General features: G+C 46.2%; 1 protein-coding gene across 2 annotated transcripts in view; it reads right to left on the minus strand.

The window, feature by feature from the left end:
* Positions 1–25,690, minus strand: part of LOC126252913 (RNA-binding protein 34-like) — a 96,069-nt gene that overhangs the window by 27,476 nt on the left and 42,903 nt on the right. For both annotated transcript variants that reach the window (XM_049953898.1, XM_049953899.1), the window contains exons 3-4: positions 11,128–11,636; positions 10,918–11,036 (exon numbers count right to left, since the gene is read on the minus strand). In XM_049953898.1, the coding sequence (XP_049809855.1) occupies positions 10,918–11,036; positions 11,128–11,636 (628 nt within the window). The remainder of the gene's footprint in view (positions 1–10,917; positions 11,037–11,127; positions 11,637–25,690) is intronic.

Genomic DNA, 25,690 nt, shown 5'->3' on the forward strand with positions numbered 1-25,690 from the left:
GCGAGATCCAGGTCCTCAGCGGATGCCAGAATCTCCACCTCATCTTCGGACGCAGAGGGAGAAGGTTGCGGTGGGACAGGTGCCACCGCAATTTCAGGATTCTTGGGAACCTTTTTCTTTGACTGCTTTGCTCGCTGTGCCTTTGGTGGTTCTGGCTGGGAGGGCGCCACTGGGTCAGTCTCAGGGACTGAAGATGACCGCGACGCCCTACGACCAGCGACCGGTGGTTGTTTGGCAAACTTGCGGGTGTCCGCTTTGGCACTGGGCAAAGCCTGGGATGGGAGGGCCCCAAGGGACCCCTTCCGGGCAAGAGGAGCCGAAGAAGGCCCACGCTTCTCCGGCTGTGAAGGGGGAACAGATGTCCCCGGTGGTTGGGGTGGTGTTGCACCTGAAGTAGATGGAGCAGGAGCAACAGGGAGTGAAGTGCCCCCCACAACCAAGGGGGCCGGTGAAGGCTGACAGAGCTGAGTCCGAACTGTTGGGGGCGACACTGAAGAGGTTCGAACAGGTGTTGCAGCAGCAGCATAGGTGGACGGCATGGGCACAGGATGTAGCCGCTCAAACTTCCGCCTTGCCTCGGTGTAGGTCAGGCGGTCCAGGGTCTTATATTCCATTATCTTCCTTTCCTTCTGGAAGATCCGACAGTCCGGCGAGCAGGGGGGATGGTGTTCTCTGCAGTTAACACAGATAGGAGGCGGGGCACATGGAGTATCGGGATGAGATGGGCGTCCGCAATCTCGACATGTGAGGCCGGAAGTGCAGCAGGAAGACATATGGCCGAACTTCCAGCACTTGAAGCACCGCATCGGGGGAGGGATATAGGGCTTGACGTCACATCGGTAGACCATCACCTTGACCTTTTCCGGTAACGTATCACCCTCGAAGGCCAAGATGAAGGCACCGGTAGCAACCTGATTGTCCCTCGGACCCCGATGAACGCGCCGGACGAAATGTACACCTCTACGTTCTAAGTTGGCGCGCAGCTCGTCATCAGACTGCAAAAGGAGGTCCCTATGGAAAATAACACCCTGGACCATATTTAAACTCTTATGCGGTGTGATCGTAACAGCAACATCCCCCAACTTGTCACAAGCAAGTAACCGCCGTGACTGGGCAGAGGATGCCGTTTGTATCAGGACCGATTTTTGACAAACCCTCCACCTCCCCAAACTTGTCCTCTAAATGCTCGACGAAGAACTGAGGCTTTGTGGAGAGAAAAGACTCCCCATCAGCTCTCGTACAAACTAAGAATCGGGGCGAATATTTGCTACTGCCATCCTGAGATTTACGTTCCTCCCACGGCGTGGCCAGAGAGGGGAACGTTTTCGGATTGTACTTTTCAGCATGAAATTGAGCCCGAGAACGCTTAGAGACTGCTGGCGGCTGGCCGCCAGCGAGAGATGATGTACCACGCTTCATTGCGGGTCATCCGCCCTGATGCCACCCACTCCGACCAAGGGCCCTCCCCACGGGCGCCACCCAGCCGCAGCAATAGCCACCTGGCAGGACGACCATTGCCGGGAGTCCTGATGCCCCAAGGAGATGGGCATCTACTCCTTGGCATACGTGGGGAGTTAACGGCGCAGGCATCAGTAGAGCGATCCCTGTGTTGTCAGGGGGCTACAACCAAGAGGGTACATGGCGGCCCCACCACAACGGGCTGGCTACCGTGCTGGATCTTAGGTGCAAAACTGTCCAAGGTCGTTGTCGCAGTTAAAAACAACACCACAGAGTGCAGGGTGGTAATCGCCCAAGAGATGGAAAACGAGCGGGACACCATTGCAACAACGAAAAAGCCGGCTAAAGGTCTTAATGCACGACGGATACAGTGCACCATGTAAGGCGCCCTTCCCCAATTGGCTCGCTCTTCGGAAGAATTTAGAAAGATGGAGGTCAAACCCGAGAGGGGACCATCACATAAGGCCAAAACATTTGAGACTCCTTTTAGTCGCCTCTTACGACAGGCAGGAATACCGCGGGCCTATTCTAACCCCCGAACCCGCAGGGGGGAGAGTGAAAAAGATTCAAATGGTTTCAGCAATATTTGAATAGTCATCTGACAAAAGACAAAGAGGGGACCCAGGAATCCACAGCTAAATTAACACTTATGGCACAGTGCCCATATACCATATAGATGCACTTGCCCTGGGGATGCCAAAGGAACGCATATCCCATCAGCTTGACCTCCGTCCTTAAGCACGTTTAGCACGATTCCAAAGCCGTTTGACCAAGTAATGTGGAGATACTTCATTGTTCCATAGCCAGAGGCCAGTGCTTATTGGCTATGAGAGAAGTCCAAGGACTGAGTTATCTGTAGTTCATTTGCAGGCACTCTTGTGGATCAAAATGGAGAGTAGCAATCTGAAGGAGTCCTATATCTTAAGATATTTTATATTAGGATACAGGGTCAGAAATTAAAAATACCAACAGAGAGAATTCGTATCTCCAGATGAGAAAGAAAGAGAGATGGTTCATATAGGTCTGTTTGTTGTCTCAAGTGGTTTGCACTGTGAACACTGTGCACTAGTTTGGTATCATTGAGACTTCCACATACTGATTTACACATTTTTCTATGCAGATAGTGGTAAAGACCATTAGTCACCATCTCTGGTACCTGGTCCTGTGTGAAAGAGAGCAAGATGATGGGAACTAGACAATCAGCCACAACTGCCAGTTTTCAGGAAGAAGTCAGTGAAGCCTCAATCTTTTCAGATGCCACTGAGGAGTTTCATTATTTTAATTATTTTGTTGAAAACTGCACGACTCGATACATCAAATGTGAAACAAATCGGTATGCTGACAACATTGTTGCAAAATGAAACGTAAAGGCAGTCTAAAAAAAACTGTATGGCATAAAGGCTATGTGGTGAAGTTACTTGAAATTTACTAGTGTCTCAATATTATTTTGCGTATGTGCACCCTCAGATTGTCCAAACTCAGTCAACAGACTCATGTTTTAGCGTCAGGATCTGTAAGTACATCGTTGAGTCATGACCAATTCTGTGCTATAGTGTTTATGTTACACTTCAATGACAATGTTACATATGGCACCGAGAGGCAGAGGAAAGCACAACCCATGTCATAAGGTGAGGCTTTTCATACGAGCAAAAAAAAATATGGAAATCAACATATGGCATTGTTGGCCAGGAGGCCCCATCCGGGGAAGTTCGGCCGCCAAGTGCAATCTTATTTCAGTCGACAACACATTGGGCGAATTGCATGCTGGCGATGAGGATGAAATGATGAAGACAACACAACACCCAGTCCACGAATGGAGAAAGTCTCTAACCCGACCAGGAATAGAAATTGGGCCCACTGCATCGGAGGCAAGCACGCTATCACCAGTTAAGCATGTTGACTTCATACGAGCAATTATCTTCCAATACATAAGGCAATGTGTCCTTTTTGTGGCAGGGTTGGGCTTAGGATGCACATGAAAAACAAACTTTAGTTTCTTCATGTTTGGCGAGCTACTCTGCAACTGTGTACCGAACTGATTACTAACGACTCCAATTGCTGCTACCTCACGAGCAGTTTCAGCTTTTGCATTTTCAATAAAAAAGCTGTGATCATTCTTGGAGTAAAATAAAGGGTTTTTTAGCAAACAAAACAGAGAACTACATTTGAAGGCATCACACTGCTTGATGGTACATAGGTTTATGCAAATTTTATATTGACAGAAGGATGAACAGACTTTATGGCCAAATGAACAAAAAAGGATTCAATATGAAAGGATTACGAGATAACTGTCTTTCATGCTGACTCAAGTCATGACTTCATTTCACACTTTTTTTGCTCTTTTGTTCCAAAAAAGATTACCACAAGGTAATAAAATATTGCCAGTTTTCACGGAATGGTATTCTAATTTTCTGCTCCAAAATGTTTCCCCGTATTCAACAGTAGCAGTAATTGGCATGTGCTATGAAGAAATGAATAACAATGCAGTAGAGAAAAGCAGATATTTTGTTTTTAGTACAGACTGAACCTGACATAAGGCCAATATGAACATTTATAAAGCCGCGAAAGACAAACCCTATGCTATCAAGTTAAACTGGTACGGTGAAAAGTCAAAAGCACAATCAAGCTTCCTCCATATCATGCTCAGTTAAGTCCTATAAAACTTATATAGGCATAGATGTAAAGTAATGTAGTAAATACCCATGCCGTTGCAGATACATGAAGCCAAGAGGACCAACTGTCTATACAACCTATATTCCAGCAATCCTTAACAATTTCAAGACAACTTCTGTGTCGAAAGACAGTAATGATTCTTCCTGTGTGAGTGTCACTCCTTACACCACAATCATTACTAGTTATGAACTATTAAATAACACAGGTGTCCTGTTCGGTATTGCTTGCTTATTAATTAATACTTCACTGAGAGTTGTTTAATGACTACATGCGAAAACCAGGAGTGAGGCACCCTACGTGAGAGCACTTGCAACACTGCTCTCCACTGCATGGAACTATTAAAAGTTACAAATTATTTTGAACACACAATAGAAAAAAATTGGGCCAAGGCACTAAACAATATTTCAGCTCCAGTGCCAAAACCACATATCCTGTTTTCTCAGCACTCAGTGGTTACCTAAAGCCTTTCATTGGCTGGGTGGGCTGACACAAAGAACAAGCGATGTCAGCGCAGCATTCCAACAGGCACTTACCTCAGCTATAACTTTAGTCATATGTGCTAGTCCGTTCCTGGGATGAAGTCTAAAACAGTGGCAGTTCCAACCACACTGATTTTCCTCTGTAAGTGCAGGGTAGTAATTGGTTTTTGTTTGTTTTGGTTTTAGGGCGCAAAACTGCTATCATCATTAGCACCCGGTCCGTGACTTAGGAAACAGTAAAAAACCGAAAATGGAAACCAGCAGCAATGGGAACGAAAGTCATAAAATTGGAGAAACTAAAAGCAGAAGGAAGGCTTAAAAATCCACTACACAAAGAGGTTGGTTGTCCCAAAAAAAGCTTCAAATGACTGACGTCATTTCACTGGCACTAATAAACTCAAGAACGCGATCGGCCGAGCGCATGTCATCTGCTAAAATGGACGATATATCAGGCGACAGCTGTAGACGGGTGCGTAACGGAGTAAAATAGGGGCACTCAATTAAAAGGTGTCTTACCGTCCACAGCTGAGAGCAGTGGGGACAGAGTGGGGGAGGATCACCGCTTAAAAGATGTCGATGGCTAAAAAGACAGTGCCCTATCCGGAGTCTAGTTAAAATTACCTCCTCCCGACGACGGGTTCGGGAGGAAGAGATCCAAGCACAAGGAAGAGCTTTCACGTCCCGCAATTTATTATGGGGAAGTGTCGACCAATGTGCGTGCTATAAAAAACCAACACGACGACATAAAACACTCCATAGATCGGTGAAGGGAATCGATTGAAGAGCTGGCCGAAGAAGAGAGACTGCAGCCTTCGCTGCTATATCGGCTGCCTCAATATAGGAACTCCCTACACCTAACGATGTTTTCGAGCCATCAGTGTAAATAAATGTGGCTTCCGTCATTTGTGCACACAGAGCAGAAAATGCCCAACGATAAACAAGTGAAGGGGTACCATCCTTGGGAAATCGACAAAGGTCACGGAGCAGGCAGATCCGGGGACAGAGCCAAGGCATTGCTGTACCGCAAGTTGTCAAGAAAGTTTTAGGAAAGCGGAAGGAAAGAGAATGGAGCAGTCGACGGAAGCCGACTCCCGGTGGTAGTAGGGAGGAGGGGCAGCCCGCATACCCTAAATCCAAGGAGGCGTCGAAAAAAATGTCATGGGCTGGATTAGCAGGCATGGAAGACAGATCGCTAGCATAACGACTCAGAAGGACTGCTCGCCGATTGGACAGCAGAGGTTCAGCAGTCTCAGCATAAAGGCTTTCCACAGAGCTGGTGTAAAAAGCTCCAGACACTAAACATAATCCACGGTGGTGGATAGAGTCGAGACGCCGAAGAATAGACGGCCGAGCAGAGGAGTACACTATGCTTCCATAGTCCAATTTCGAGCGCACTAAGGCACAATAGAGGCGGAGAAGGACCACTCGGTCCGCTCCCCAGGAGGTACCATTCAGGACACGGAGGGTGTTGGGGGATCGCAGACAGCGAGCCGAAAGATAGGAAACGTGGGAGGACCAGCACAGTTTTCTGTCAAACATAAGACCCAAGAATTTACGGACGTCCGAAAACGGAAGGTTGACAGGTCCTAGATGTAAGGAGGGTGGAAGAAACTCCTTACGTCGCCAAAAATTAACACAAACGGTCTTACTGGGAGAAAAACGGAAGCCGGTTTCGATGCTCCAAGATTGGAGACAATCGAGACATCCTTGAAGACGTCGTTCAAGAAGGCTGGTCCGTTGAGAGCTGTAGTAGATCGCAAAATCGTCCACAAAGAGGGAGCCCGAGACATCAGGAAGGAGACAATCCATAATTGGATTTATGGCTATGGCAAACAGTACAACACTCAGCACGGAGCCCTGGGGTACCCCATTTCTTGGGAGAAAGTACGGGAGAGAGAAGTGTTCACCTGCACCCTAAATGTGCGCTCTGCCATAAATTCGCGAAGAAAAAGGAGCAGCCGACCTCGAAAGCCCAAAGAGAACAGTGTGCGGAGGATGCCTGTCCTCCAACAGGTATCGTAAGCTCTCTCCAGATCAAAAAATATGGCTACTGTTTGGCATTTCCGGAGAAAATTGTTCATGATATAAGTGGAGAGAGCAACAAGATGGTCAACTGCAGAATGATGCTTTCGGAATCCGCATTGGGCAGGTGTTAAAAGACTGCGGGATTCCAGCCACCAAGCTAAACGGTAATTCACCATACGCTCCAAAACCTTACAGACACTACTCATGAGAGAAATGGGGCGATAGCTAGAGGGGAGATATTTGCCCTTTCCAGGTCCCAGAACAGGAACGACGATAGCTTCCCGCCATCGTCTGGGAAAAGTACTGTCGGTCCAAAATTCGATTATAAAGGCGAAGGAGGTAACGCAGACTATGGGTTGATAAATGCAGCAACATTTGGACGTGGATACCATCCGGTCCTGGGGCGGAGGAGCGAGAAGAAGAGAGTGCATGTTGGAGTTCCCGCATGGAGAAAACAGTATTGTAGCTTTCGCGATTTTGAGAGGAGAAAGCAAGATGTCGCACTTCCGCTGCACGTTTCTTCGGGAGAAACGCTGTCGGGTAATTTGAAGAGCTCGAAATCTCAGCAAAGTGCTGACCCAATAAGTTAGAAATTGCGACGGGGTCCACTAATGTATCATGCGCGACAGCGAGCCCAGAGACCGGGGAGAAACTAGGCGCGCCTGATAACCGTCGAAGCCGACTCCAAACTTCCGAGGAGGGAGTGAAGGTGTTAAATGAGCTAATAAAGAATTTCCAGCTTGCCTTCTTGCTATTGCGGATGACACGACAGCATCGCGCACGGAACTGCTTATAGTGGATACAGTTGGCCATAGTAGGATGGTGGCGGAAAACGCGAAGAGCACATCGCCGCTCACATATTGCGTCACGGCATGCCTCGTTCCACCAAGGAACTGGGGGGCGCCGGGGCAATTCGGAGGTGCGTGGTATTGAACGTTCCGCAGCTGTAAGAATAACGTCTGTAATATGTGTGACCTCATCGTCGACGCTGGGAAAGTGACGGTCATCGAATGTCGCTAGAGACGAAAAAAGTGTCCAATCAGCTTGGGCAATCTTCCAGCGTCGCGGGCGCATATATGGCAGTTGAGGCTGCAGTCTAAGGACACATGGAAAGTGGTCACTCGAGTGTGTATCATCAAGGGCGAACCATTCGAAGCGCCGAGCTAGCGGAACAGTACTGACCGCAAGGTCCAAATGAGATAAATTTGTCGTGGAGGCAGACTAAAATGTAGGGACCGCAGTGTTGAGGCAAACTAGATCCGCTTGGTGGAAGACGTCTAGCAATAGTGAGCCACGGGGACAAGGATGTGGAGAACCCCAAAGCGGGTGGTGGGCATTGAAGTCCCCAACCAGCAAATAGGGGGGTGGAAGCTGACCAAGAAGATGGAGATCAGCTCGTGCCATTGGTGTGGACGATAGAAGGTATACAGTACAAAGAGAGAACGTGTATCCCGAAAGGGAAAGACGGACGGCGACAGCTTGGAAGGAAGTGTCTAAGGGGATTGGGTGATAATGGAGAGTATCATGGAGAAGAATCACGAGTCCTCCATGGGCTGGAATGCCTTCAACAGAGGGGAGATCATATCGGACGGACTGAAAATGAGGGAGAACAAAGCGGTCATGGGGACGCAGCTTTGTTTCGTGAAGACAGAAGATGACCGGCGAGTAGGATCGTAAGAGGATCGACAATTCATCCCGATTGGCTCGAATGCCGCGGATATTCCAGTGGATAATGGACATAGGGTGAACAGAAAATGGAGGAATGTGACCAAGGTTACTGTCAACTCAACGACTGCTCAGAACTTGCGACCGACAGCATGGAATGGCATTCAGCCGAAGGCAGAAGATCCTGATACATAGGTTGTTCAGGAGCAGCTCCTGCCTCCAGCGATCGGCCGTTTGATCAGCCGCCAGCAGTGCGCCTCGGCGACACAGAAGACGGCCGACGGCAATTTCCGCCAGGTGGTGCTGTAGATGGGACACGCCTTGGCGGAGAAGGAGATGAACTGGGTTTCTTTGTAGCCTTCTTGGAAATATGATGTTTAGATGAAGGAGGAACCGATGGTTGTGAGGTTAGGGTACGTAAAAAATCTTCACGAGTATGCTCTTTTTTTTGAAGTCTTGGTATCTGACTTTTGGGCTCGAGATTTAGCAGAACCCGATGAAGGGTGAGCCATAAAGTGGGCAGGCAAAAGTGGTGAGGTTCAACGGGCGATCTTTGCGCTGGCCGATCTGACGACCGTGGCACTAAAGGTGAGGTCGCAAGTCTGCGTGGCCGCCTCCTTTGTTGGCCAAGGAGAAGCAAGGACAGTGCTGTATTTTCCTGTCTGAGGCACAGTGGGCTGTCGACTGGCGAATAATTTTCGAGCAGCAAAGGTAGACACCTTTTCCTTCACTCTGATTTCCTGAATGAAATTTTCGTCTTTAAAAATGGAGCAATCTCGAGAGGAAGCAGTGTGGTCACCCATACAGTTGATGCAGCAAGGGGATGGAGGTGGACAAGCACCCTCATGGGCATCCTTGCCACACGTAACACATTTGGCCGGATTGGAACAGGACTGGCTGGTGTGATTGAACCGCTGACACCGATAGCAATGCGTAGGGTTTGGGAAGTAAGGGCGAACGGAAATTATCTCATAGCCTGTTTTGATTTTCGATGGGAGTAGAACTTTGTCAAATGTCAAGAAGACAGTGCGGGTTGGAATGATGTTCGTGTCAACCCTTTTCATAACTCTATGAGCAGCCGTTACGCCCTGGTCAGACAGATAGTGTTGAATTTCCTCGGACAATCCGTCGAGGGAGCGTGTATAAACGACTCCACGTGAGGAATTTAAAGTGCGGTGCGCTTCCACCCAGACAGGGAAGGTGTGGAGCAGTGAAGTACACAGCAATTTTTGTGCCTGGAGGGCACTGACTGTTTCTAACAACAAGATGCCATTCTGTAATCTGGAACAAGACTTTACAGGACCTGCAATTGCGTGGACACCTTTCTGAATAACGAAAGGGTTGACTGTGGAGAAGTCGTGACCTTCGTCAGACCGAGAAACAACAAGGAACTGTGGCAACGATGGAAGAACCGTCTGTGGCTGAGACTCAGTGAACTTACGCTTGTGAGCAGACATAGTGGCAGATGAGGAAACCATTGCGGAAGAATCCCCCATGATTACCGGCGTCTCCGATGGCGCGCTCCTCCCTTGTGGGGGCCCTCTCTGAGGGCACTCCCGCCTTAGGTGATTGTTCACACCTCAGGTCACACCTCCCGACAAACGGACGGAGGGACCAATCGGCACTTTCGGACGGTATCAGCTCGGGTAATCACCCCTCCCTGGGCCTGGCCGTTGCCAGGGGGTACGTACGTGTCCTACCTGTCTACCCGGGGCGGGGAATTACACGTTACCCCGTCACCGGCTACGCACAAAAATGCGTGGCTCGGCCTTCAGACACGCACAGGGAGGAAGAAAGAGAAAGGCAAAAACAAAGAAAGGGAAAGGAAAGAGGAGGTCTCAAATGCCGCAGCAGAGAAAAGGGTAAAGAGAAGAGGTAAGGAAAAGTGAAGGACAAAGGAAGGATGAAGACAGACAAGCAGAGAAGACGAAGAATGCGTTACATTTACGAGCGTCCGTCTCCGGACGTAGGCACAAACCGTACTCCCAGAGGAGGAGAAAGGGAAGGAAAGAGCCAGAGGTGAGGGGCGGAGGGGTGAAGATGGGGGAGAGGGAAGGATGCGGAAAAGGAAGGTATGCAGCCCGGAAAGGAAGGAGGGCCACATTAGCTCGGGGTCCCGTGCTCGCTACGCACGTATCCACAAAAGAGTTGTGGACCCCCTGGGAGGTAGTAATTGGTTTATTTCTCATAACCAAAGGAACGATAGTTTCAAATAACCAATGAGAGGCAAGAATAGAGGCATTTCTCTAAGAGATATACATTACTACAGACTAAAGAAAATATCAATAGATTGCTGTTTATGTAGTCTAGCTCAGAAACCATAACAGCACACAGGTCATTCGTAACTACTACAGCATAGTATACTTTAGAAAGTTTTCAACAATAATAAGTAGTCATAAGAGTGAGTTCTTTAGAACTTCGTACAGCAGAGGTGGCAGCATGTTTCAAGTTTGCATAAAAGTAATCCCTCTTTTAACAATACTAAGCAAACATGGAAAATTAAATAGAATATTTCATTGTTCACATTGTACATAAGTGACAATCTACAAATAAAATTCAATCCCGCTAATACCAGAAAGTTTTCTGAATTGCAATGATTCAGAATTGAAATACATACCTCAAAGGTGACATAGGCAAATCCTTTCCCAATACCAGTTTTCATGTCTCTTACAATTCTGATGTCCAGTATCCTACCACATTTCTCAAATATTCTCCAAATTTCTTCTTCTTCAGTTGCTTTAATTAGAAAAGATGCCAAAGTACAATACACTTCATATTATATGAGTAAAATAATATATATGGTGAAAAATAAAACCTTTCAACTTACAGAATGGAACATTTCCTAAGAAAACAGATCTCTTTTGATCATGCTTATTTGAGCTCAAGGCTTCATCCACAAAAATGTGATGGTCTTCAACAAGTGTTCCATTTGCAGCTAGTGCAGATAATGCATCTTCTTTAAGTTTAAAGCGAACAAATGCTGAAATAGTTGATCTCTCAGCATGAAATTTGTTCTTGATTACAGCAAATTTCTTTGAGATTTTTATGTCCTCCACAGCAGCACATCTTAATCTTATTGATTCAATTTCACCAAATTCTTTAAAGATTTTCTTTATCTTCTTTTTATTTAAAGTGTGTGGAAGGTTTTTCACAAAAATTGTTCTTTCTTCTTGCTCTGTGTCGCGGGTAGGTTTTCCATTATTCTGCTTTAATCGTATACGTTTCAGTGCATTAAAGGCATTATTGCTCACATTTCCGCTATCATTAAGGTCACATGTTAAACTAACATGACCTGTAGCATCTGCATCTGATGTTTCTTCAGAACTATTTTCTGTTCTGTAAGACAAAACCAGAAAATGTAAATGAACCAAAGATTCTATGCACCAAAGTAGTCTACAACGAAAACTATCGAAGTAGGAGAGGGAGGGAAAAAAAAAAAAGGCTCTAAAGATGAGTTACTCTTAGAACCCCAAGCCAATAAAGGAACAATATATTGAATGGATTTATTGAATTTATTTTTTATTTTCTCAAACATTTCAAGAAGGAAATTTTCACCTCTTACAGCTATCATTTTTCTGAAGCTTGATACCAGTGCAATAAGGCCACAAAAACAAAATCGAGGTCTGTTGGACAGTGTTTGGCAAGGAAACTGACTGTGTTATTCTGTTAAGTAAAAATCCTAGTAACTGCTTTCTGCAATTCAGTTAAACTGCAAAAAATCTAAATGACAATGGATGGTAGAGATTTGAAGCCATCTCTTTAGAAATTAAGTTTCTTGTATTAACCATTGAAATTTGTTTTTCCAGTCTTACAAATGAATAAGTAAAAATATTTGCTTGTAACAACAAATCGAAAAGATGCAATCTGACGTTTTATCCATCATCATCAAATCTGTAAGTCAGTAGGCTACTCTGAGGTAATTTGTAAACACCATGAAGTAGTTTAAGTGCAGTATTGTGGTGGCATTGCTCCTGAAGTAGTAGTACTCAATAAACAGACTAACAGACACATTGAAAGATGGTGATAAACAGCAACAGGAAAGTAGGTGCAGCAGACAGCGTAAACTCACAGGGGCAAGTTTGTGTGGAGAGGCAACTCACGAATATTAACATCCCTGCCATTCAGTGGTGCGATGGCCTGCTAAGCCAACAAAAGAAAGCTATTATACACACTCATTAGCCAGGATGTTGTGACCAGTGGCCTACTATCAATATAAACCCGCCCAGGAGATTGCAGCATCACCTGGTGAGGAGTGACTGTTAGTCAGATCACGGGCACTGCATGCAGTATTAAGGAGTGTGCTGTCTGTGTGGAAAATGGGGAAGGTGCATGATCTGAGTTTGACCTAGAGCAGATTGTGATGGCCTGGGGGCTTGGCACGAGCATTTTGGAAACTTGTCAGGTGTTCGGGGAGTGTTGAGGTATCAACACGTGGCAAAATCAAGGTAAAACCATGTCAGATGACATGGGGTTTGGCAGCCACTCCTCATTACAGATGTCAGATGTCTTTGGCTGGGCAGACTCGTAGAAAAGGACAGGTAATGAACTGTGACGGAACTAATATCAGATCTTAATGCTGGACGCAGTACAAGTGTGTGTGAACACACAGTGCACCAAACACTCCTAACGATGACTCGTGCATGTGCCAATGTTAAAACCACGACATCAGCAACTACGACTGAAATGGGCACGTGACCATAGTCTGATGAATCACAATACCTTCTTCATAATGCCAATGGGAGGGTGCAAGACTGTCCTCTTCCAGGGGGACAGCTCCTTGGCACATATACTGTGGTAAAAAGACAAGCTGGTGGTGGATCCATTGTGCTCTGGAGAAAATTCCGAGGGCATTCATGGGTCCAGTGGAGTTCGTGCAAGGCAATATGACAAACAAGGAGTATCATACACTTGATGCAGACCACGTACACCACTTCACGAATATGTTTCCCGATGGCAGTGGCATTTCTCAACAAGATAACGCACCATGTCACAAGGTCAGTAGTGTGATGGAGTGGTACGCTGAACACAATGGCAAGTTCCAATTGATGTGATGGCGAAGTGGTCACTACGACACAGGTCATCATGTGGTCTACAGTGGATAGATGGGAGAAGGCCAGGACTGAAAACGGGGAGATCAATATGTGCCATGTGTCACACTGAAATGTGTGGGGGCACCTGTATTTAAGAGGTAGAGGTGGACTTGTGACCGTAAATTTTCGACCTCCCTACCTTGGCCAGTAAGCACAGTGTCACCCCACAAGGGGTTATGAGCGTTAAAATCTCCCGAAAGTAGGAAACGTTTAGGGAGCTGATCAATCAGTGCAGCAAATACGTTCAGGGGTACCGCACCATCTGGAGGAAGATATACATTGCAAACAGTTATTTCCTGTGTTGTCCTCATCCTGATAGCCACAGCTTCAAGAGGGGTTTGAAGGGGTACATGCTCATTGCATACTGAGTTCAGGACACAGACACAAACTACACCTTACACCCAATTATAGTCACTAAGGTTCCTATAATATCCCTTATAGCCACAGAGGGGAGGGGTCCACATTGCTGGGAACCAGGTTTCCTGAAGGGCAATGCAGAAAGCATGTGTAAAGCTGAACAGTTGCCGTAGCTCAGTCAGGCGGTGGAAAAAAACATCACAATTCCACTGGAGGATGACATGATTTTAAGGCTGAGAAGGCACGGAACATTCAATGAGGCAGTTTACACCTCAGGGTCACCTGCTGCCAGCGATTTATTTCCTGAGCAGTTTGTATCAAGGGGGCAGGTGTAGTCTTACGGCTCAGAGAGCCAACCAGAATTTGCAGAACGGATGGGGCTCCAACTGTTCTTGTAACAGCGGCGTAAGAGGTGGTCACAGCCACAGGATGAAGATGCTCTAATTTCTTCTTAGCCTCAGTATAGGTCAGTTGGTCCAGGGTCTCGTATTCCATGATTTTCCTTCCGCGATGTAAAATCCAACAGTCTGGCGAGCAAGAGGAACGATGCTCTCCACAGTTAACAAAGATGGGAGGTGGGGCACGTGGAGTATTGGGATGTGGTGGGTGCCCACATCTCTACATGTGACACTGGAAGTATAGCGGGAAGACATATGGCCGAACATCCTGCACTTAAAAGTGCCGCATAGGAGGAGGGATATATGGCTTTACATTACAGCAATAGACTATCACCTTGACCTTCTCAAGCAATGTGTCACACTCGAAGGCCAAGATGGAGGCACCGATAGCAACCTGATTATCCCTCGGACCCCGATGGACGCGCCGGGCGAAATGAATGCCTCGTCACTCTAAGTTGGCATGCAGCTCGTCGTCAGACTGCAAAAGAAGGTCCCTTGGGCAGAGGATGCTGTTTTTATCAAGACTGACTGACCGCATTTTGGACAAGCCCACCACCCCCCCCCAAACTTGTCCTCTATAGATGGTTAACAAAAAACTATTGCTTCATTGAAATAAAGGAGTCCCCATCAGTATGTTTTGTTTTCTTTTCTTTTAGGGCACAAAAAACAACTCGGGTCATATGCACCCAAGTCAAAACTATAGAACACAAACACAGAGATGAGGGGAACAACTATATGTCAGTCTCTAAGGACAGAATAGGTGACAGCTAAAAAAGGCACGTGGTAAAAGGGCTAAAAGAAACATCATACAAAAATGGAGGTCCAAAACTAAAAATTAAATGGCCTTCTCTATGGCAGATAAAAATTAAAAGCGCGGTTGACAGCCCACACGTCATTCGCTAAAACGGATGATAGATCAGATGGCAAACCCAAGCTGGAACGTAAATTAGTAAAAAAGGGCATTCCAGCAGGAAGTGGTGGGGCAGCGCCACTGAGCAAATGATGATGGCCCAGTATGCAGCCGAATTAAAATAATCTCCTCCAGGGGGGGGGGGGGGGGGCTTAGTAAGCTGAAGCTTATCCCGTTGAAGGGAGGGCCATTGGCAATGCCAAAGGGACACCACCTCCTGACAGAAGGCAATGCAGAGATCATTGGAGGGAATAGAGGTACTCGCAGGCTGAGGTAAGAGGACTGCAGCCTTGGCATCAGCGTCAGCAGCCTCGTTTCCTGGGAGACCGACATGACCAGGGACCCACAGATACACAACATTGGCTCGACCATGAGCGAGCAAGGGACAGTTTCCCTGTACCCACTGCACTAAGGGATGAGCAGTGTACAGCGCAGAGACTTTGGAGGGTGCCGAGTGAGTCTAAGCAGAGGACACAAATGGGAAGGCAGTGTCACCAGATGTACTCCATGACCTGATACAAAGCGAAAAACTCAGCTGTAAATACAGAGAAGTGAGCCGGAAGCCGATATTGAAAGACACGGATGCCAATGACAAAGGTACACCAGAACCCACAGTCAGTCCGAGGGCCATCAGTGTACACAAAGGTACTATCCTTAAGTTCCATGCCTACATCATTAAACTGAAGGCGATAGACCGAGGCTGGAGTAGTGTCCTTAGGAAGTGGATGAAGGCCAAGGTTAACATGGGATGCTTCACTAAGCCAAGACAGTGAAAGGTTCACACCCACTGGGAAAGTTGCAGGTAGCAGAAGTTAAACGGGAAAGTTGCAGGTAGCAGAAGTTAAACCGCCATATCAAGTGGCGAAAGTGGACTCCAGGAGGTAACAGAAGAGGAACGAGCCCCATACTGACGATCTAAGGAATCATCAAAGAAGGAGGCATAGGAGGGAGGGCCACGAATGGCAGACTAACACATGCATACCTGCTGAGGAGGAAGTCACAGAGGTAGGACAGTGGTATTTTAGCAGCTTCAGCATACAGACTCTCAACTGAGCTGGTCTAAAAGGTGCTGGTGGCCGAACGGATGCCATGATGATGGATAGTTTTGAGACTGCGTAAAAGGGATGGGCATGCAGATGCATGAACAAAGCACCCATAGTCTAGTTTCGAACGAACAAGGGATTGGTACAAACGGAGGAGGGTGGTTCGATTGGCACCTCAAGAAGTACCATTGATGACACGTAGGATATTGATGGACTGCGTGCAGTGGGCTGTCAGGTAAGAGACATGGGAGGACAAAGAGTTTCCTATCTAGCATAAGCCCCAGGAATTTTGTAGTGGCAACGAACGAAAGGGCAATATGCCCAAGATGTAGAGATGGTGGGAGAAACCATTTGCACCGCCAGAAATTCATACATATAGTTTTGTCAGTGGAAAAGCGAAAGACATTGGCGATGCTCCAGGAGTGAAGACAATCAAGACAGCACTGAAGATGCCGCTCAGTGAGACAGATCTGTGGAGAACTGCCATAGATGGCAAAATCATCAACAAAAAGGGAGCAGGAGATGCCTGGTGGGCGACAGGCCATGATAGGGTTAGTGGTAATAGCAAACAGGATGATGCTCACGACAGAACGCCGAGGCATACCATCTTCCTGAATAAAGGTGTCCAACTACCGTATTTAATCGAATCTAAGCCGCACGTGGAAAATGAGACTCGAAATCAAGGAAAAAAAAAATTTCCGAATCTAAGCCGCACCTGAAATTTGAGGCTTGAAATTCAAGGGGAAAGAAAAGTTTTAGGCCGCACCTCCAAATCGAAACAAAGTTGGTCCATTGTAATATGAGACAATTTAGGTCGAATGAATGATGATACAGCTACAGTAGTTTGGTTCGAGTCGTAAGCTTAAAGCTTTACCAGGTAGCCACTGCTATGCGTCAGGCGCTCCGCCCGTATTTATACGGCTACCCCCTTCCTTTTTCACGTGCTTCGTCTGGTTTGAATTGATTGCTTTCTTTTCTTTGATCTGATAATTGCCATTCTTTTTGTTATAGGTGTTTACGTCACTAAGCTGAAAATGCATTATTGCACTGTGTCATGCATTGTTTGTCACATTCTGATAATGAGTGTTTACGGCGAGGAATCATCTCATTAGCGAAACAATGGCAAGAAACTGCTATTTGTTGTTACTTACATTGCTGCTTTCTTTGATAACGATCAACAAGAGCTAAATAATAGACTGTGTATGATAGAAGATGTTCTGAACGAGAGTTTAGCGAAAATTTTTCTCCGTTTGAAAATCTTTGCAGACGCCTCTTTGGTACATTACATTCTGCACAGAAATTAGGGTCATCTTAGATTTAAAAATCTAGTCAACTGCCGTGCTTCATTTTTGACTGTATCACTATTAGGCATAAGAATAATACTGATATAAACATGACATGATATGTATATTCTTCCGCATTTGCTGTTGTCTCACTCTAGTTTCGTTGTTTATTAGGCAGACAGGATTTAAATGGGATAGCGGCAAACACGAAAGAATACATGGCAAAATGTTTATATTTGTATTATTCTTATGGTGAAGAGAATACTGCATGTGATTCACTTCACAATACAAAATGTTCCTATTAGCAACCATCTCTTCTCACAGGCAGGAAAAAATTCAGAACGTAGAGTTGGCCATATTGACAAACATCCCAAACAGTCTTGCCAGTCGGATTTTCGTAGTACATTGAAATGCTGCTACATTCGAAGCTGAACAATACTGACTTTGTATTTACTTTGTTGGATAATGTACGAAAATGCAGTGGTCGAAACTTGGGGCGGAGGAAAAAAGCTCGTCTTCCACGCAGAGGTTTTGGCGCCAGCATTTATCATTGTGCCTGCAAAGCATGCCTGTGTAGCGCTACATATATTCGATGGCAGAAGTTGGTTGTGGCGGCACCTACCAACATTTTTCAGAACTTCCGCTTACCTTGCACTCGATTCTAAGCCGCAGGCGGTTTTTTGGATTACAAAAACTGGAAAAAAAGTGCGGCTTAGATTCGAGTAAATACGGTAGGCAGAACCCACACGTACCTTGAAAATTCAGTCTTGTAAAAAAAACAGGACAGGTACCCACAGAAGCCCCACGTGTAAAGAGTACAGAGGATACCAGTTCTCCAGCAGGTGTTGTAGGCCTTCTCCAAATCGAAACACAGTCTGGGATTTCCACAGAAAACCATTCATGACATAAGTGGACAAAGTAATGAGATGGTCAACTGCAGAACACTGCGCTCGAAATCCACACTGTGCATTCGTGAGTAAATGGCGAGACTCAAGCCACCGCACCAGGCGGGCATGAATCATACATTCCATCACCATGCAAGCACAGCTGGTAAGAGAGATGGGGCAGTAGCTGGAAAGAAGGTTTTTGTCCATACTGGGCTTAGGTATGGGTATGACTGTGGCTTCAAGCAAGCATCCAGGAAATGAGCCCTCAGCCCAGATGCAGTTGTATGTGTTATGCAGAAAGTGCTTATCCAAAAGAGAGAGGTGCTACAACTTCTGAACGTGGATAGCGTCTGGCCCTGGGGTGGAGGACCGGTATGAACTGAGAGCATGATCTCCCTCCCTCATAGTGAAGGCAGCACTGTAGCACTCACGATTCGGAGGGAAGCGCCCGAGCGGCCTCCACTCATTTCCTATGGATATAGGCAGGATGATAGTGGGAAGAGCTCGAAACTTCCGAAAAATGGCGGCCCAAGGTGTTGGAGATAGCAATAGGATCCATGATGACATTGGCACCTAATGTCAGGCCGGAAATGGGGGAATGGATCTTGGTTCCAGAGAGCCTTCACAGGTTGGCCCACACGACAGAGGAATGTGTGGAAATGTGAAAATAACTAGTGACTGAAATCCAACTAGCTATTTTACTACCCTGAAGAACACGACGACACTTTGCACACATCTGTTTGAAGTGAATGCAATTTTCCAGCGTAGGGTGGCAGTTAAAAAACGCGGGGAACAAGTCTCCACGCACAAATTGTGTTGCGGCATGCATCAGTCCACCAAAGGTCTGGGACATGATGTGGTAAAGAGGTAGTGCAAGGAATGGAATGTTCTGCAGCAGAAAGGATAATGCTGGTGAGATTGTCCACCCAGTCATCACAACTGAGGAAATGTTGCTCTGCAAAGATCGCTAGGGAGGAGTAAAGCTGCCAGTCAGCCTTAGTAAGCTGCCATTTGGGCATGCATGTGAATGGGGTAGGAGTCAGTAGACGGAGACCACACGGGAAATGGTCACTGGAGTAGGCATCAGAAAGAACGGACCACTCAAGACAATCGGCAAGCTGGGCAGAGCAAAAGTATAGGTCCAAATGAGAATAAGTGTGCGACGAGTCAGAAAGGAAAGTGGGTGCTCCAGTGTTTAAGGCAGAAGAGGTTGAGTTGGTTAAGAAGGTCAGCCAAGAGGGAACCTCTCTGGCAGGTCCTAGGAGAACCCCAAAGGGGATGACAGGCATTAAAGCCACTGAGTAGCAAAAACAGGGGAGGTAACTGCCGAATAAGCTGAAGGAAGTCTGCCCTGGTGACATCGAAGGAGGTAAATAAATGGTACAGAGGCAGAAAGTCAGGTGCGAAAGGTAAAGGCGAGCGGCAACAACTTGGAAGACGGCTAGTCAGGGAGATGGATTGACTATGAAGGTCATCCATTGTGAACAGCATGACACCCCCATGAAATGAGATGCCGACCTCAGGGGGGATGGTTAAAACGAATCGGTATGTAATGTTAAAGGCGATCACGGTCTTGAGGGTCCCAATTTCATTTCCTGAAGGCAGAGTACAAGCAGATGCTGCAATGCTAGAAGCAGCCGTAAATCCTCTTTGTGGGACCAAAGGCTGTGAACGTTCCACTGGAGGACAGTCAAGAGGAGGAAGAGATGTAGGGGTGTCAACTCAGTGGTCGCCGAGGGACAGCAGGTGGAGAGTCACTACTTAAGGGCACAGAAGCAGGAGGATTCCGCTCCATGGGGACCACAGAAGCATTGGTGTGCTTGTGCGGTCGGTCTGTGGAGTCTAACGCTGAAAAACGGTTGGTGATGCACACCGGGCAAACAGAGGCCGGGCGGGCTAAGTGACCACGTGGCAACACCGTCAAGCAGGATCGTCGAGTTGGTGAAGGAGAAGACCGTTTGTCTTTACCGGACATCTTCAAGCCCTTCTGGTTAGAGGAAGAATTGGATGTTGTTTGGCTGCAGCGACAGAAGAAGTCTCCTTGGGAGTACTACTCTTGTCCTTTCCTGCCTGCCGGTTGTGGAGCGGGTAGCTTCGTCCCTTTAGGTGAGAGTTTGACGGTTTGTTGCACAGCGGGACGGCAATGCTACCTTGACACTGGGCGATTTCACAACCAAGAGCCAAATTTAAGCTCACTTGTCTGTGTGACCACGTCCTCCATGGAGCAAGGGGTAACGAGAACAGAACTATAGTTGCCAGATGGGAGAACATAGGGTTTACGACTAGCCAGTAATTTGCGAGATACTGGGTAAGGCACTTTTTCCTTTACCCAAATCTCTTGTACAGCCCGCTCATCTAGATACAAGGGACAATCTCGGCAGGAAGCGGCATGGCTGCCAGTGCAGTTGACACAGCAGGGAGGAGGCGGACATTCGCCCTCGTGTGCATCCCTGCCAAGGTTACGCATTTGGCTGGGTGTCTACAAGATGTTCTAGGTGACTCAACTGATGACATTGGTAGCAGCATATCTGATTCGGAATGTGCAGTCGGACTGTGAAGACTTCATAACCGGCTTTAATCTTGAACGGAAGCACCACACTATCAAAGGCAAGGAAAAGAGTACAGGTGGGCATCAAGGAGGAATCGACCTTTTTCATTGAACGATGGATAGTAATGACACCCTGATCAGAGGCATAAGAGTGTATGTCAGCCTCAGTTAGACCGTCAAGCAGCCTGGTGTAAATTACACCACAGGAAGAATTCAAAGTTCTATGTGCCTCAACACGGGCAGGGTAGCCGTCGAGAAGCGAGTCAGCAAGTAGTAGCTGTGCTTGAGAATCACAAGCCACCTACAAAAGCGCCTCTCCGTAATTGAGAGCAGGATTTCAAAGGGCCAGCAATGGCATCAACACCTTTCCGAATAAAAAAGGGATTGACGATGGCCGTGAAGGACTGACCATCTTCAGTACATGATACCACAAAGAACCGCAGTGCAGCAGGAAGGGTCTTCTTTGAATCAGTAGCTTCATGATGTTTATGTTTCGTCAATGTCGATGGAGAGGATGAGAGACTCACCCCGAGGAAATTCCCCATGATTGCCAGCGTCTCCAATGGCGCGCTCCTTCCAATTGTGTGCCCCCTTCACACAGTGGCACACCTGCCTTTGATGATTGTTCACACCTCAGGTCACACCTACCGAACACCTGACAGAGGGACTAATCGGCAATTTGGGAAGGTTACAACTCCCTGGGCCTGGCTTGTACCAGGGAATATGTGTGAACCCTACCTGTCGACCCGGGGCTGGGAATTGTGTGTTACACAGTCACCTTTTACGTGTCAAGACGCATGGGCCAGCCTTCTGAAGCGCACGGGGAGGAAGAAGTAAAAAAGGGGATCCTCAAACGCCAAAGTGGAAAAACGAGAGGAGAAGGGAAACAAATGAAGGAAAAGGGAGCCAAAAAGAAAGTTGAGACTGTTCGCAGGTCAGTGAGAGTGCAGAACATTCCCAATAATACCCTAGAAATGTTCCCCAAGGGAGGGGAAAGGGATAGCAAGAGGATAGACAGACAGCACGGAAGCGAAAAAGTGCTGCAAATGCTGGGGCCCCATGGTAGCCAAGCATAAACATGTCAAAGAGTGGTGAGCCCCCTGGGGAGGTCCCCTTCCGTTCTCGTACACAACAAGGTACCGGGGTGAATAACATTTCCTGCCACCCTTAGCCTGGTATTCCTCCCACGGTCTGGCCAGTGAGGGGAATGATTTATGGTCGTACTTTCTTGCATTGTACTTAGAACACTTACAGACTGCTAGTGTTTGATCACCAGCAAGTGATGACATGGTATGCTTCATCGCGTGTCATCCGCCCTGATGGCACCCACTCCGAACAGGGGTCCTCCTCACAGGCACCATCCAGCCGCAGCAAAGGCCACCTGGCAGGATGGCCATTGACAGGAGTCCCGATGCCCCAGGATGACAGGCATCTACTCCTTGGCATACGCAGGGAGTTAACAGCGCAGGCATCAGCACAGCGATCCCTGTGTTGTCAGGGGGCTCCATGGTCATCGTCGGCACAGAAAGAGACACTGCATAGTGCTTGGTGGAAAATGCACACAGAGGTGTCCTCGCCAAAGAGATGGAGAATGAGCGGGACTGCAATGTGACGATGAGAAAGTGGGCTACAGGTCTCAAGGCACATGGGCATGATGCACCTTGTAAGGCACTCTTCCCCAATTGGCTCACTCTTAAGAAAAATTTTGAAGAATGGAGGTCAAACCCTACATGGGACCATCACATAAAGGCCGAAACATGTGAGACTCCTTTTAGTCACCTCTTATGAGACAGGATTACCTTGGGCCTATTCTTATCAACTGACCCGCACGGAGGGGGGGATACAAAGAGACTTTGAGGTACAATGTTTTGAGTGGCAGGAGGTTAAAGAGCATCTAAGAACAGTTGAGACTGATATACCACATTTGTGATGTGCATAAATTAGTGAAATTTTTCGATTACATAATTCAAATTACTAGATTTCCTGAATATGTTAGCATGATTTTTTTAAACTTACAATTAAGTCTATGTTCTCACAGAATAGAGTGATTAATTTTCGAAGTGCATTGGAAGTGTGGCAAAACAATGTGTTTGGACTTTTCACATTGTGTAAAAAAGTTTAGCTGTTATATCATTCTTAACATTGGCACAATGACAGGTGCACTTGCACTTTGTGGTGTCACTGTAACTACAATGATACGTCTAAGTTATTAACTTAACTCATGGGCAGGGCTTGAAGAGATCAGCCATGCTTAATGGCTGGGAAGTGTTGGTGTTTCTCATGCGTGGCTGAATAAGCTGCTTAACCATTTTGCTGCTACACCTACATTTATGTCTACATCCAAATGCTGCAAACCACCATGAGGTGCATTGCAGAGGGTATGTCCCATTGTACCAGTTATTAGGGTTTCTTCCAGTTCCATTCACGTTTGGAGCATGGGAAGATTGATTGATTGATTGATTGATTGATTGAACACCCCTGTGTGTGCAGTAATTATTCTAATCTTCTCTTCACAATCTGTATGTGGGTGATACATACTGAGGGGGTGGGGTGGGGGTGGGGGGTTGTATATCCCTAGAGTAATCATTTAAAGGCGGTTCTTGAAACTCTGTTAATACACTTTCTTGGGATAGTTTACTTCTGTAAGAGTCTGCCAGTTCAGTTCCTTCAGTATCTCTTCGACACTCTCCCATGGATTAAACAAACCTGTGACCATTTTGGCTGCCCTTTTCTGGGTATACATTCAATTCCTATCTGGTACGGGTCCCATACACTTGAGCAATATTCTAGAATCAGTCGCGAGAGTGATTTGTAAGCAATCTCTCTTGTAGAAACATTGCACATCACCAGTATTCTATCAATAAACCGAAGTCTAGCACCTGCTTCACCCACAACCGAACCTATGGGATTATTCTATTTTATATCCCTGCAAAGTGTTAATGCCAGGTATTTGTACGAGTTAGCTGATTCCAACAGTGACTCGTGGATAATAGTCAGTCATTGTATACAATGTTTTTTTACATTTTGTGAAGTGCAAAATATTAAATTTCTGAACATTTAGAGCAAGTTGCCAATATTTGCATCACTTTGAAATCTTATCAAGATCTGACTGAATATTTATGAACCTTCTTTCAGACAGTGCTTTATTATAGATAACGGCATCAACAGCAAAAAGTCTGAGGTTATTATTAATATTGTCTGCAAGGTCATTAATATACAACATTAACAGCAAGGGTCCCAACACTTCCCTCGGGCACATCTGAAGTTAATTCTATATCCGACGAGAACTTTCCATCCAAGATAACCTGCTGTGTCCTCCCTAACAAAAGGTCCTCAATCCAGTCAAAATGTCACTTGATACCTCATATGATCGTATTTTTTACAATAAGCAGGGGCGCTACTGAGTCAAATGCTTTTTGGAAATCGAGAAACACTGCATCTACCCAGTTGCCTTGGTATAAAGCTTTCAAAATGTCATGTGAGGAAAATGCGAGTTGGGTTTCACACGATCAATGTTGGTTGGCAATGAGGTCATTCTGCTCAAGAGTTCATAGAATTTAAGATTCTAAAACAAACTGATGTCAAGGATGCTGGATGGTAGTTTTGTGGATCACTACTTCTACCCTTCTTGTACACAGGCATGACCTGTGCCTTTTTCACACAATTGGGCATGGTTTTTTGTTCATTTCATTCAGCATCCCTCTATCTATAGGCCCATGTTTTGTTTTACACCTATTATGCAGTAGTATCTGTTTCTTTAGAAGTTACTTTACAGTGATGGAATACCATGGAGGTTCCCTCCCATTGTTAACTGTTCTACTGGGTATGTATCTATCCAGCAAGAGGTCAACTACACTAGACTCTTGCTAATCCAGCCCTCAGTAGTCCAGCCTCTCAGTAATTCGGCACACATCCAAAAACACGTGCACAATGAATTATCGTGTGTAAGCTTAGTTAAACAATGCTTTATATAGTGTATTTGAAATTTTAGCTTTCTTTACAGTTCGGAATCATGTCTTCTAAAAGGAAACAAGTTACACTAGACCTCAAGCAAAACTCTAAATTTGAGTTAAGTTAAATCGAGGTTCTTCGCAGAAAGCCATTGCGGCTGAGTTCAATGTTGGACAAGCAACTATTTACGACCTCAAAAAGAAAGAAGATGTTATTTGCAGTACTTAACACAAATCAATAGCGAGTTGGGAAAACAGAAGGTTTTGTGAAAGAGTGAGAATGAAGAACTGGTCGTAGCTGTTTATAGATGGTTCAACACAGTAAAGGAATTAGAATCCGTAACTCAATTATGAAGGAAAAAGCAGCTGCATTTAACAAAACTTGGCAGCAGTATCTTGTTTGCAGCAAGATAAAGTTGGCTATCACACTGGAAAAAACAACATGGCATTCAGCAGCTGATAGGGAAAGTCGCTCAGCTAACAATAAGGATGCTGATGAGTTTGTAAGCAAGATATGGCAGATAATAGAGGAAGATGATTTAACTCTTGATGCCTTGTATAATGCTGATGAAACAGGACTGTTTTACAAGATGCTTCCTTGAAAAACATTAACTGCCAAGAATGAGAAGGAAGTGCTTGGTTAAAAGCAACAGAAACAGGGTGTAACATTAATGACGTGGGAGTCATAAACTACTGTTTACGGTGATGGGATTTAAAATCCCAACATCCACGTTGTTTTCAACACAATGACAAATATTCTACCACTGCACTATTGCTCTCAGAAGAAAGCGTGGATGGACAGACAAATATTCTCTCCGTGGTTCCACGAAACATTTGTACCAGCAGTGAGAAAAGAGCTAAAGAAAAAAAAGCTTCCACTGGAAGCTATCCTTATACTTGACAATGCTCCCTGTCATCCTTCAG

Source organism: Schistocerca nitens, chromosome 4, assembly GCF_023898315.1.
Source record: "Schistocerca nitens isolate TAMUIC-IGC-003100 chromosome 4, iqSchNite1.1, whole genome shotgun sequence".
NCBI lineage: Eukaryota > Metazoa > Arthropoda > Insecta > Orthoptera > Acrididae > Schistocerca > Schistocerca nitens.